The following is a 13,231-nucleotide window of genomic DNA, read 5'->3' as shown; positions in this document are numbered from 1 at the left end:
CGCGCCGAGCCCAGGGGCGGCGCGGCGTGTGTGCGTCTGGATACCGTTGCTAGGAGGGCTGAAGCCACGCTGGTGGCTTAACGGGGGCTGCGGAAACGCGCTCTGTGAATAGCCCGCAGCGCTGCGGCTGGTGGAAGGTACTGAGCGGGTCTCAAGGGGGGCGAGGGGTGGGGAGGGGCGACCCCCCCCACGAGATGGCCAGGGCTTGGTCTTGGGGGAGGGGGGGGGTGCAGGGAGCTGGGAAAGAGGGCTGCAAGCTGCTTCTTCCCCCGCCCTGCCCAGGCAAGGCGTGGTTCCACGGGGCTGCAGGTGCCCTGGGCTTGCCCTATTGAATTTCTGCCTGCAGGAGCCCAGATTTCCCTCTGGCTGGGCAGCTTTTTCCAAAAAGGAAAGCCTTCGGGTGGGATTCCCAGGTCAAGAGACCTACCCTTTTTCCTCTGCCCTTTCCTTGCAACCTTTTATGGGGTGGATATTTGCATTTCTGGGGTGGGAGCTGCCTCTGGATTCACCCAGAGAGACACACAGAGAGAGATTTTTCTTGCAAAGGCTGCGGGGGGAAAATGCACTTTTATTCTGATTTATTTTTCCCCCTCCATCCAGATGCATGCTGGATTTCTGCTCTTGCATGTCAAGGAATGCCCCAGGTTGGGAAACGATGCCATCCTGGAAGGGGGCAGATACAAAAAGTTCAACTCAAGAGCCCAAAACTGGTATAATTTTATACCAGGGCTCCCCAAACTTGGCAACTTTAAGACTTATGGACTTCAACTCCCAGAATTCTCCAGCCAGCAAAGCAAAGCTTGCTGGAGAATTCTGGGAGTTGAAGTCCACAAGTCTTAAGTTGCCACCTTTGGGGACCTCTGTTCTATATAATTCTCTCTCTCTCCCTCTCTTTGTATATGTATATATAGAATAAATAAATTTATGTATGTATGTATGTATGTATGTATGTATGTATGTATATACGTATGTATATATGTGTGTGTGTGTAGAATATATATATATGTATATATATGTATATATAGAATATATATGTGTGTGTTTGTGTGTATATGTGTATATATGTGTGTGTGTGTGTGTAAGTATGAGTGTATATGTATATGTGTGTGTATATATGTGTATATATGTGTATATGTATATATATTTGTGTATATGTGTATGTATGAGTATATGTACATGTGTATATATGTGTGTGTATGTATGTATGTATGTGTATGTATGTATATATGTATATATGTATATGTGTGTATATATATATATATGTATATGTGTATATATATATATATATATATATATATATATACACACATGTGTATATATATCTATGTGTATATATATGTATGTGTATGTATGTATGCATGTATGCATGTACTGCTTGCTTTGTGCTTATAAAATACATATACATACATACATATGTATGTATGTATTTTATAAGCACAAAGCAAGCAGTAGCCACTCATATCCTGCTGGGTCTGTAAGGTGAACGTTACAGAGAGTCCTTGACTTACGATGGTTCGTTTAGTGGCCGTTTCAAAAAGTGAGAACAGCGCTGAAAAAAAGGGACTTAGGACTGTGTTTCACCATTACAATCTTTTCTTGCAGCCCCATGAACGTGAGATAGAAATTTAGAGCCTTGGCAATTGGTTCGTATTTATGACCATTGTTGTGTCTGGATTCCCTTTTGCGACTTTCCGTGAATATGAGTCAAGGGTGGGGGGAGCCAGATTCACTTAACGGGGTTGCTAACTTATCCAATGTGGGGATTCACTTAACAACCTTGGCAAAAAAAGTTGTAAAACAGGGCAAAACTCACTGAACAAATGTTTCACTTAATAACAAAAACTTTGGGCTCCGTTATGGTCGTAAGTCAAGGACTACTTGTATTGGGATGGAGAAAGAACATTGTGCATAAGGATGCACCTTTACACCCACACAAACACACAGGTGTGCCCTGCAAGGCATGTTGATAAACTATCAGGAAAGATAGGTGTTGATTCATACGACTGATTTAAGTACTCTTTGATTGAAAGATTGATTGATTTGTTATTAATCCATATGTTATTTCATCATTATTTGATTATTGATTAGGTATGGACCTACAACAGCTGTTTAATTATTTGATTAATTGATTAGGTATTGAAACAAAACAGATGTTTAATTATTATTTGAGTTTACCAATCCATTACAGTTATTTAGATATTATTTGATTGATTAAATATTGACCCATAATAGTTATTTATTATTAGGTGGATGGATGGATGGATTCATTCATTCATTCATTTATTCATTCGTTTATTCATTTGTTCATTCCATCAGTCAATCCGTCAATCAGTTTATATAGCTGCCTCATCTTCCAGACCCTGTTAGATTTGTCCAGGATCTGTTTCCACCAATAATCATTTTTTACACTTTCAGAAGAAATGCAGAACACATTTTAAAGCAGGGGTCGCCAACCTTTTGGACCTCAGGGACTACCAAGCTCATAATTTTAAATCCCGCGGACCAGAGAACCTGGGAAAATCCCCCCAGAAGTCTGCAGGAAAATTCCCCACCCCATTCCTCACCGATCAATCAATCTTTATTTGGGATCACAGCATACCATCTCCAGCTCCATTCTTTGGGGGAGAGAGAGAGAAAAGAGAGACTTTTGGCTTCATGCAAGGAAAGCAGCAGAAGTCTTTCTTTCTCTCCCCCAAACTCCACCAGAAATGAGTCTTTGCCGGCGCAGCCTCTTGGAGCAGGAGGCCTTGCAGGGTCCCAAAGGCTCATTTCTGGCGGAGTTTGGGGGAGAGACAGAAAGACTTTTGCTGCTTTCCTTGTGTGCAGCCAAAAGCAGAAGAAGAAAGAAGCGGAAAGAAGCAGCCCAGTGGCCAGGCCAGGTGCGTGGGGCAAGTGGGGCAAGTTCCCCCCCTGCCCTTTCCCCCCCTCCCCTCACTACCATGTTGTTCGCGATACAAGCAATGCCAGCCTTGTGTTCCCGCGGGCCATGTGGCGATGCTGCCTTGTGTTCCCATGCAGCCTGGATTAATTGCTTTGGGGGGTGACATTTCTCTGCGGACCACCAAAATTTTCTCGCGGCCCATCCGTGGTCCCCAGCCCACTGGTTGGCAACCACTTGTTTTCAAGCCCACAATTCTTCAAAAGCCAGAATTTTGACATTTAGAAGAACTTTTCATGCCTCTTAATATTTTTATAATAATTTATTCTCAGGGGGGCATACGCTGACAACATCCCGAGGATTAAAGGCGAGAACGCGTTGGGAAATTATTCTTAAAATACGATTGCTTTGGCAGCAAAACTGGGCCAGGCATCCTTCAAGTTCGACCTTTCTTTTTGCAAGATGGACATCAACAGCCCATCCCCAAAAGGCTTGACCAAAACACACCACCGTTACTTCTTCTTACAAACTGCCTCTGAAGGACTGGCTCAGAACGAATCCGATTCGGAAAGCCTTGCCGAAGAGGCCCAGTACCAGTGGGAATTGCAGGAACGGATCCGTCAAACTCAAGAAAGCGTCAGCCGGGCCTACGGAGAAGAGGCAGAGGACAGCGTGGAGCAGGATAGTCTGGAAGACACACACCTGAGTGAAGAAGAGTCCGACGGAGAAGAAACACAGAGGTTGAGCGAGGACCGAGATGGAAGAGGAAATCGAGAAAATGAAAGGTAAACAAGGTCCTTTCCAACATCCGGTGAAGTTGGGCTTTTCCATCTCGATAGAATAAAACTCCGAGCCCCACCCACCATCTGATATTGATAAACAGAGTTGGAAGGGACCTTGTAGGTCATCTAGTCTGACCCCCCCCCTGCCCAAGCAGGAAGACCCTACATCATTTCTGACAAGTGGCAATCCAGTGTCTTCTTGAAAGCCTCCAGGGATGAAGTTCCCACAACGTCTGAAGGCAACTTCTATTCCATGGGTTGATTATTCTGTTAGAAAAATTCTTATTTTCCAGGTTGAATCTCTCCTTGATCAGTTTCCATCCATTATTCCTTGTCTGGCCTTGGGGTGCTTTGGAAAATAGATTGACCCCTTCCTCCTCTCTGGGGCAGCCCCTCAAATACTGGAAGATGCTATCATGTTTCCCCTGATCCTTCTCTTCCCTAGACTAGCCAGGCCCAGTTCCTGAAACCGTTCTTCATATGTTTTAGTCTCCAGTCCCCTAATCATCCTGGTTGCTCTTCTCTGTACTCTTTCTAGAGTCTCAATGTTTTTTTTTATAGTGTGGTGACCAAAACTGGATGCAGTACTCTAGGTGTGGTTTTACTGAGGCTTTACAAGAATGGTATTAGTACATCACGTGATCTTGATTGAACCCCTCTATGAATGCACCTTAATATTGCATTGGCTCATATTTAATTGGTTGTCTATTTGGCTACTTCTGAACCTTTGTAACACCAGGCATATGGTTTTACTGAGTTGTGTTTTAATTCAATGATCCGTACACCCACCTTATATTTAATCCTGCTTTTGTATTGATGTTATTCTCTTGTTTTTCATCATGTGCCACTCTCACAGCGAGCGTTTGCTTCATCCTCGGGTAGGAGAGGGGGAAAAAAATGCAGGTATAATCATTTTAGAAGCCGTTAGCAGAATAAGTGGCGAGTTAATGGCTATAAATTTCATTGATTTCAAATAATATACAGAGGGTCTGCCATGTTCAAGAGATCTTAGACTGTATCACTCTGGAAAACATTATTATTTTGAAGGATTTGCAGGGCGGGGAGGATTTGCAGAGGTCTCTTTTTATTCAATAACTGCCTAAGTGCAAAATTAAAACATTCCTCACTTGTTCCGAGAGCCGCATTAACTTTCCTCTTCTGTGCAGATAGAAAATTGGATTTGTTATGCTCGTTGGAGCGTCAATGCCGCATAAATGCCAAATAATGGCGGTTTTCAAAGGATTAAATTAAGCCCGAATTGAAAAATGATAAACATGTCCCATTTAATGCCCTGCTTGGAGACAAACATCGCAAAGAGAGAAAAGGGGACTCATTAGGAACAGCCCGCTTCCCATATGCTTCTCCGGCGAGCAAAGTGGGGAGCTTTTGAATGGTTTTTTTATCGCAAGCAGGAAAGGATGTTAATTGGGTGAAGAGCAAGGCCTGCACTGGGGAGATCAGGCAGGAAGGATCCTGGGCTTGCCATTCAGGGAGAATTTAATTTGATGCATTTCCAAATTAGCATGCTGCTAATTCAGATGGAGTCCATTAAGGCTAACTAGTCTAATGCATTATATCTATCTGTCTATCTATCTATCTATCTATCTATCTATCTATCTATCTATCATCTATCATCTATCTGTCTGTCTATCTATCTATCTATCTATCTATCTATCTATCTATCTATCTATCTATCTATCTATCTATCTATCTATCATCTATCTGTCTGTCTATCATCTATCTATCTATCTATCTATCATCTATCATCTATCTGTCTGTCTATCATCTATCTATCTATCTATCATCTATCATCTATCATCTATCATCTATCTGTCTGTCTATCATCTATCTATTTATCTATCTATCTATCTATCTATCTATCTATCTATCTATCTATCATCTATCTGTCTGTCTATCATCTATCTATCTATCTATCTATCTATCTATCTATCTATCTATCATCTATCTGTCTGTCTATCATCTATCTATCTATCTATCTATCTATCTATCTATCTATCTATCATCTATCATCTATCTGTCTGTCTGTCGATCTATCATCTATCTGTCTATCTATCTATCATCTATCATCTATCATCTATCTATCTATCTATCTATCTATCATCTATCATCTATCTGTCTGTCGATCTATCATCTGTCTGTCTGTCTATCTATCTATCTATCTATCTATCTATCTATCTATCTATCTATCTATCCATCTACTATCTCTATATATCATATATCATTTATCTACTGTATATCTATATTTATCTATGTCTTCTATCTTATCTATCATCTATATCATCTCTATCTGTCTTATCTATCTAGGTAAAGGTAAAGGTTCCCCTCGCCCATATGTGCTAGGCGTTTCTGGCTCTAGGGGACGGTGCTCACTTCCGTTACAAAGCCAAAGAAGAGCCAGCGCTGTCCGAAGACGTCTCCGTAGTCATGTGGCTGGCATGACTAAACACCTTCGAAGGTGCACGGAACGCTGTTCCCTTCCCACCAAAGGGGTCCCTATTTATTTATTTTTCTACTTGCATTTTTACGTGCTTTCGAACTGCTAGGTTGGCAGATGCTGGGGACAAGGAACGGGAATTCACTCCAACACACTTTCAGGTGCTAGGGGTTCGAACCGCCAACCTACCGACCTCTCTGATCGACAAGCTCAGCGTCTTAGCCCCTGAGCCACTGTGTCCCTTTACAAAACAATCACCCATATTTACAGTCATTTGGGGCCCTAGGAAACGCTGGTATATCCCTGAGCCTCTTTTTTAATCTAGAGTATGGGATTTATTTTTTAAAAGAAAAAAAAAGCGTTTATTAACCTTATTGGCCTTGAAAAATGAAAAGTTTAGTGGCTTGACTGCCAAACCTTAAGAGTTTAAGTCATCTTTCTCAAATCTTTAGAACTTGTTGGGTACAATTTATTTATTTATTAAATTTATTGGCTACCCAGTCTTACCGCAGCTCATTCCGTTACACGGCACTAGGGATTTGAACCGCCGAACTGCTGACCTGTCTGATCGACAAGCTCAGCGTCTTACCCACTGAGCCACTGCGTCCCTGTCTCTTTATCTACCTACCTCTATCTATCTTCTATCTTATTATCTTATCTATCATCTATATTTATCATCTCTACCTATCTGTCTCTCTATCTCTATCATCTATCCATCCATCTATCTAACTGCAATGACTCGTTTAACAACCGTGGTTGAAAAAAAGGTTGTAAAATCAGGCGTGACTCCCTTTAACAACCGCCTTACTTAGCAAGAGAAATCCGCATCCCAATTGAGGTCGTTCATGGCGGACTAATCTATAAAGTGGATTCTAATCAGGACAAACAAATAGCACAGTTTCGCCTCCCTTGAATAAGCATCCTTGAATCTCTCCTAAATCGCATGAATTATTACTCTTTATTATTTTTTAAATTTCCAGCATTCCAGTATTTGAGGGGCTGCCACAAAGAAAAGGGGAAGGGGGGGGTCAACTTATTTTCCAAAGCACCAGAAGAAGCAACGGATGGAAACTAATCCAAGAGAGAAGCAACCTGGAATTAAGGAGAAATTTTAGCAATAGTGAGGACAATTAACCAGTGGAACAGAAGTTGCCTTCAGAAATCACGGGTGCTCCATCACTGGAGTTTTTAAAGAAACTAGACAGTCACTTGTCTGAGATGGGTCTCCTGCTTGAGCAGGGGGCTGGACTAGAAGACCTCCAAGGTCCCTTCCTATTCTATATTCTATTCTATATTCTATATTCTATTCTATATTCTATATTTTATTCTATTCTATATTCTATTCTGTATTCTATTCTATATTCTAATTTATTCTATATTCTATTCTATATTTTATATTTTATTCTAATATATATTCTATTCTATATTCTATTCTATTCTCTATTCTAATTTTTTCTATATTCTATATTCTAGTCTATATTTTATATTCTATTCTATATTCTAATCTATATTCTATTCTATATTCTATTCTATATTCTAATCTATATTATATTCTATTCTCTATTCTATTCTCTATTCTATTCTCTATTCTATTCTATTTTTATATTCTATATTCTATTCTATATTCTATTCTATATTCTATTCTATATTCTATTCTATATTCTATTCTATATTCTAATCTATTCTATATTCTATTCTCTATTCTATATTTTATTCTATTCTCTATTCTATTCTCTATTCTATTCTATTTTTATATTCTATATTCTAATCTATATTCTATTCTATATTCTATTCTATATTCTATTCTATATTCTATTCTATATTCTATTCTATATTCTATTCTCTATTCTAATCTATTCTATTCTCTATTCTAATTTATTCTATATTTTATTCTATATTCTATTCTATATTTTATATTCTATTCTATATTCTATTCTATATTCTATTCTATATTCTATTCTATTCTATATTCTATTCTCTATTCTATTCTATATTTTATTCTATATTCTAATCTATATTCTATTCTATATTCTATTCTATATTCTAATCTATTCTCTATTCTATTCTCTATTCTATATTTATTCTATTCTCTATTCTATTCTATTCACATTTGATTGCCACCCATCTCACCTCAAGGCAGCTCTGGGCGACTTTCAACATGAATTATTCTGGGATGTCTAAGGAGATAAGATTTTGAACGTCTTTATATAAACCGCGACTCTCTTGGCCAACTTTTAAATTTCTTTCTTAGCCTTTTGGTTTTGTTTTTAGCACTCAGGAAGGCGTCGTGGACAAGTACTCGGAGCTGCGCTATAATCCAAACTGGAAAGACAGTCCAGGAGGAAGAAGCTTTCTCAAGTTAGAGGATTCCCATCGGGAAGAACTGGAAAACTTCAGCTTGACTTCCCTCGATCTGGCCTGCTGTCCTTCCCAGGACGGGATGCTCTCCAAACGCTACCCATTGCAGGAAAGTCCTCAAAATGTCTCATCAGCAGGTGCTGGAGAACTCTGGAGCCCTGCCAGTGATGGACCTGGAGATGGTGGAGACAGAACTTCCAGTCTGGAGAAGAAAGGAAGAAAAGCAGGTGTCGTCCATCACTATGACAGCAATGACAGTTTGGCCAGCTCCAGCTGCAGAGTCCGGTTCAAGGAACCAAAACCGAGGCCCGAAAAAGACTTCATCGAGAAAAACAAATACACCCTGGGATTAGCAACCCAGCCGAACAATTCCTACCTTCGGCTCCATGGCAAAAAGCAGAGAGGAGAAAGCTCTGAAGAGAAGGTAATGGTTGCAAGGCTGTTTTCATTAAGAAAAGGGAACAGGGGAAACGTGCATCCTGCAAAGTGGAACATTAGCTGCCTTTTATTTAACCAGAACACTTCTGGGTCCTGTAGGCTCGAAAATAAAAATGGCGGGGCAGGGGGAGGTGGCTATGGCCCAGGAGCGTTTTAGATTTTGTGCAAAGTCAAAAATCAAATTTAGCTCCCGGAGTCGGGGGTGGCGGGGCGAAGAGGGAGGATCTCGGAAGTCAGAACTGGGAAAGTAAGGTTTTATCGGTTTAAACATCAAGGATCCCCTAGCACAGGGGTCCCCAACCACCGGGCCGCAGACCGGTACCGGTCTGTGGAACATTTCCTACCGGGCCGCCAGATTGCTGGGCGCCGCCATCTTGTTTGACGAGAAAGTGCTTCCGGGTGAGCTTTTCCGGTTGGAAAGCGGCGTTTGGGTCCTGAAGGAATCCTCACGCCTTAGTTTCATCGAAGGGGGGGGGGCTTCGAACGAAACTAAGGCGCAAGGATTCTTTCAGCACCCAAGGCAAGGCGAGCCGAGCGACCGTCCTGAAGCCGTCCTGAAGCGAAGCCCATCGACAAAGGTACAAAGGAGGAGTTGAAGGTGGCGGGGAGAAGTGGGGGATGGCTGGCTGGCCGGTCGCTCGGCTCGCCTTGCCTTGTCATGCGTGCTGATGCCGGTACCGGGCCGCGGATCATTTTGTGATGCCGGTACCGGGCCGTGGCACAAAAGAGGTTGGGGGCCACAGCCCTAGCACATATGCGCTAGTTGTTTCGGGCTCTAGGGGGCGGTGCTCATCTCTGTTACAAACCCAAAGAGCCAGCGCTGTCCGAAGACGCCTCCGTGGTCATGTGGCCGGCATGACCAAATGCCGATAAGGCGCATGGAACGCTGTTCCCACCAAAGTGGTCCCTATTTTTCTACTTGCATTTTTTACATCCTTTCGAACTGCTAGGTTGGCAGAAGCTGGGACAAGTAACGGGAGCTCACTCCATTATGCGGCGCTAGGGATTCGAACTGCCAAGCTGCCGACCTTTCTGATCAACAAGCTCAGCGTCTTAGTCACTGAGCCACCGTATTCCCTTATTTATTTATCGGTTTGCTTTATTGTAAATGGGTGTTTTTTTGCAGGCAACCCGTTTATGAGTGTTCATAGCAGTCTTTCCAATATTCACACTTATTTTCCAGGTAAAATGGGTGACCAGTCTCCTTCACGGTATCAGCTAACCTTTTAATCTTACATCCTGAGATAAAGCCAGGGAGGTTGTGCTGTTAAAACAGCTGTGGATGGTTTGTTTTTCCTTAATGCTAGTAATAGTGAAATCACAGTAAACACTGAGCAGGCTGGCAGGTATGGCTCGTGAGAAGCTGACAACTTCTTCCCCCAACTTAAAATTCCAAAAATCTCATTTATGTGGAGAGTGCACGATAGGTATCCTCACCTAAAAGTTGAGTTTGAGAGACCTTTCTTAGTAACAAAATAGACCATCACAAAATTCAAACAGAGGAAAAGGAACAAAGAGGAAGGAAAGAAGGAAGAAAAAGGAAAGAAGAAAAGAAAGAGACAGAAAAAAAAGAAAGAAAGAAAGAAAGAGAGAAGGAAGGAAGGAAGGAAGGAAGGAAGGAAGGAAGGAAGGAAGGAAGGAGGAAGGAGAGAAAGAGAAGAAAGAAAGAAAGAAAGAAAGAAAGAAAGAAAGAAAAAGAAAGAAAGAAAGAAAAAGAAAGAAAGAAAGAAAGAAAGAAAGAAAGAAAGAAAGAAAGAAAGAAAGAAAGAAAGAAAAAAAGGAAGGAAGGAAGGAAGGAAGGAAGGAAGGAAGGAAGGAAGGAAGGAAGAAAATGGAAGGAAGGAGAGAAAGAAATAGAGAGAAAAAAAGGAAAGAAAGAGGGAGATGAAGGAAGGAAGGAAAGCAAGAAAGAAAATGGATTGCTGAATGGTTAAAATGATTAGGGAAAAGGGAGCAAGAAAAATTGGAAAGAAGGAAGGAAGGAAGGAGGAAGGAAGTCAGTCTTGAGTTACTTATAAAATAATAAAGGCAGGATAAAAATATAATACGTTATTGCTGCCCAGAGGCACTTTACAGGGGAGATGTGCGGCACAAAAACGTAATAAATAAATAAAATAAAATATAAATAAATTAGTGAGTGAGGTTGCCCTTTCCCTACCACCCACCCCCTTTCTTATATTTTATATTTTCTTACATTTTAGTCGGTTGCCCTTGGCTAGAAATGCTCCTTCCACCCAAAAAGGGGGACCATAGTCACTTTCTAGTTTTAATTTCAAAAGAACGGTTTGGGAACCTTCTTTATGGAGCCAGTGGCATTTTGGGTGGAAATCGGGATTCTGATTGAAGCTGGTGTCTTGTGTAGCCTCCTGGTTTTCCATGGATTTATTTATTTTTGGGGGGGCAGGGAGGGGGCAGCCAGCCAGGGTTCGGACCTGAGGAGCAGAGAAGGGAGAACCTACTAAGCACCTTTCCACCTGACGCCTCTCGGCGGCACAAAGCGGCATTCGGCCGAAGCCTCTTTCAGCCTTCGGGTGGGGGGCGCGGGACGAGCTTTCTATTAATGCTCTCCATTATGATGGCTGCAGGGCCGGTCCTTAAATGGGTGCACACACCTGCGCTCGATAGCCTAAACCTGGTTGGAAGTTGAATGTTTCCCCCTTAATTCCCGGCGCATTTTCTCAAGCATCGGTTTCTTTTTCCCCCCGAGCAGGATTGCCTTGATTCTCCGAGAGAAATCCGAGGATGATGAGTTCCTTTGATAGAAAGGAGCCTGCCTCCCGTCTCTCGCTCAGCTGCGCTCCTACCCAGTTGCTTCCCTTAAAAAAAAAAAAAAAAAACCTCCTCCATCTCTCTTTACTTCAAAGCCAGAAACATAATGTACAATTTTTTAATGGCTCTAGACTAAGGCACTCAGGGCTTTCTCTGCCACTGCGCCTTACCTCCGTGTAAACACCACCTCAAGATTGCCCGGGCTTCCACAATAGCAGCCAAATGCAATTCAAGAACCCCGGAGCCTTTGAAGTCTCCTTGCAAAGGCCGGTTTGCTGGTCCGAGGATAATGACATCTCATGATTGTAGGCCTTTGTTGTCGTCTTCTTCTCCTTCTTCTTTTTTTTTTCCCCCAGCAGGGAAGCAATTACGGGCCTAATAGAAGAGACATTACACAGCTTACGATGCTCAAAATGCAATCTCATTTGATCATTTTCTCAATTTGATTGGCATTAATAGAACAGTTCGGAAAAGGAGGGGGGGGAAACAAAATTGCAGGTCGGAGTTGTGGCCCCGTTCCTTTCTTTTCAAAGAGCTAATGCAGAAGTATGTTCTACCCCTATCAGGCGGAGACCACAGCTGAGTTGCGCGTGAACACAAGCCAATTTTTTTCCCCCTCTTTCTTTCTTTTTCTCCCCTGACGGTAAAGCCTCTCCTTGGAAAAGTTCAAATCTTCTTCATGGTTTTTTGTTGTTGTTGTTTTGCTTCCCTCTGCGTGGCAACCGATCGGCTCGGTCGCTAATTAAGATTTGGATCAACGCAACTCAGCGTGGAGGGTGTGTTTCCAGGCCTGTACACAGCCACTAAAAGTTGCAAGCGTTGAATTTTGCTCGGTTTCAGGGGAGCTTCCGTTGGTCAAGGGAGTTTTTGCCCCCTTTTTATGACCTTTTTTTGCCGCCGTTGTTAAACGAATCATCGCATTTGTTAAGTGAATGGCACGGCTCTTAAGTGAACCTGGATTTCCCATTGACTTTGCTGGTCAGGAGGTCACAAAAGGGGATACGTATGACCCCGGGACACTGCAAGCTGTTGTGGTCCCCCGGCGGCCTGCAGAGCTGGCAGCAGAGTCGGACAGTGGGGAGGAACATGGGCCAGTCCTGGAGTCTGGGGAGGACCTGGACGAAGGATCTGCGTCCAACACAGAGATGGGGCCAGGGCCATCTGGGAGTTATGTGCCGACTCCCGAGCCTCCAGAATCTGACATCAGCGAGGCAGATGAACAGTCCAGGCCCCTGCTCAAGCAGGAGAACCCAGGGGTGGGATTCTACCGGTTCACGCCTGTTCGCTAGAACCGGTTAACATTCTAAGCAGTTTGGAGAACCGGTTGTTAGAAGAAATTACTGGGCTAATCCTGTAAGGAAGACAGGAAGGAAACATTCTGGTGTTGCTTACAGAAACTGCCTCTCCGTTAATCCTTATTACATTCTTGGCAGGACTAGACTTCCTGTCTCAGGAACATCTCTGGAGTTTTTTTCCACTACTTTGCTGGTACTTTGCTTGTGTGGAGGGACCATTCAAAGTTACAATGGCACTGAAAAAAGTGACTTATGA

General features: G+C 42.5%; 1 protein-coding gene across 1 annotated transcript in view; it reads left to right on the top strand.

The window, feature by feature from the left end:
• Nucleotides 1-61: 61 nt before the first annotated feature.
• The window catches only part of JHY (junctional cadherin complex regulator), a 31,572-nt gene continuing 18,402 nt past the window's right edge, over nt 62-13,231 (top strand). Inside the window, exons 1-3 of the mRNA XM_087970118.1 lie at nt 62-137; nt 3,019-3,663; nt 8,387-8,897. Coding sequence (XP_087826244.1) covers nt 3,341-3,663; nt 8,387-8,897 — 834 coding nt within the window. The 5' untranslated portion in view covers nt 62-137; nt 3,019-3,340. The remainder of the gene's footprint in view (nt 138-3,018; nt 3,664-8,386; nt 8,898-13,231) is intronic.

Source organism: Notechis scutatus, chromosome 7 (assembly GCF_049901735.1).
Source record: "Notechis scutatus isolate UNSWTSFEM ecotype Mainland chromosome 7, rNotScu1.2, whole genome shotgun sequence".
Classification (NCBI taxonomy): Eukaryota; Metazoa; Chordata; class Lepidosauria; order Squamata; family Elapidae; genus Notechis; species Notechis scutatus.
This window is presented reverse-complemented; position numbering and strand designations above follow the sequence as displayed.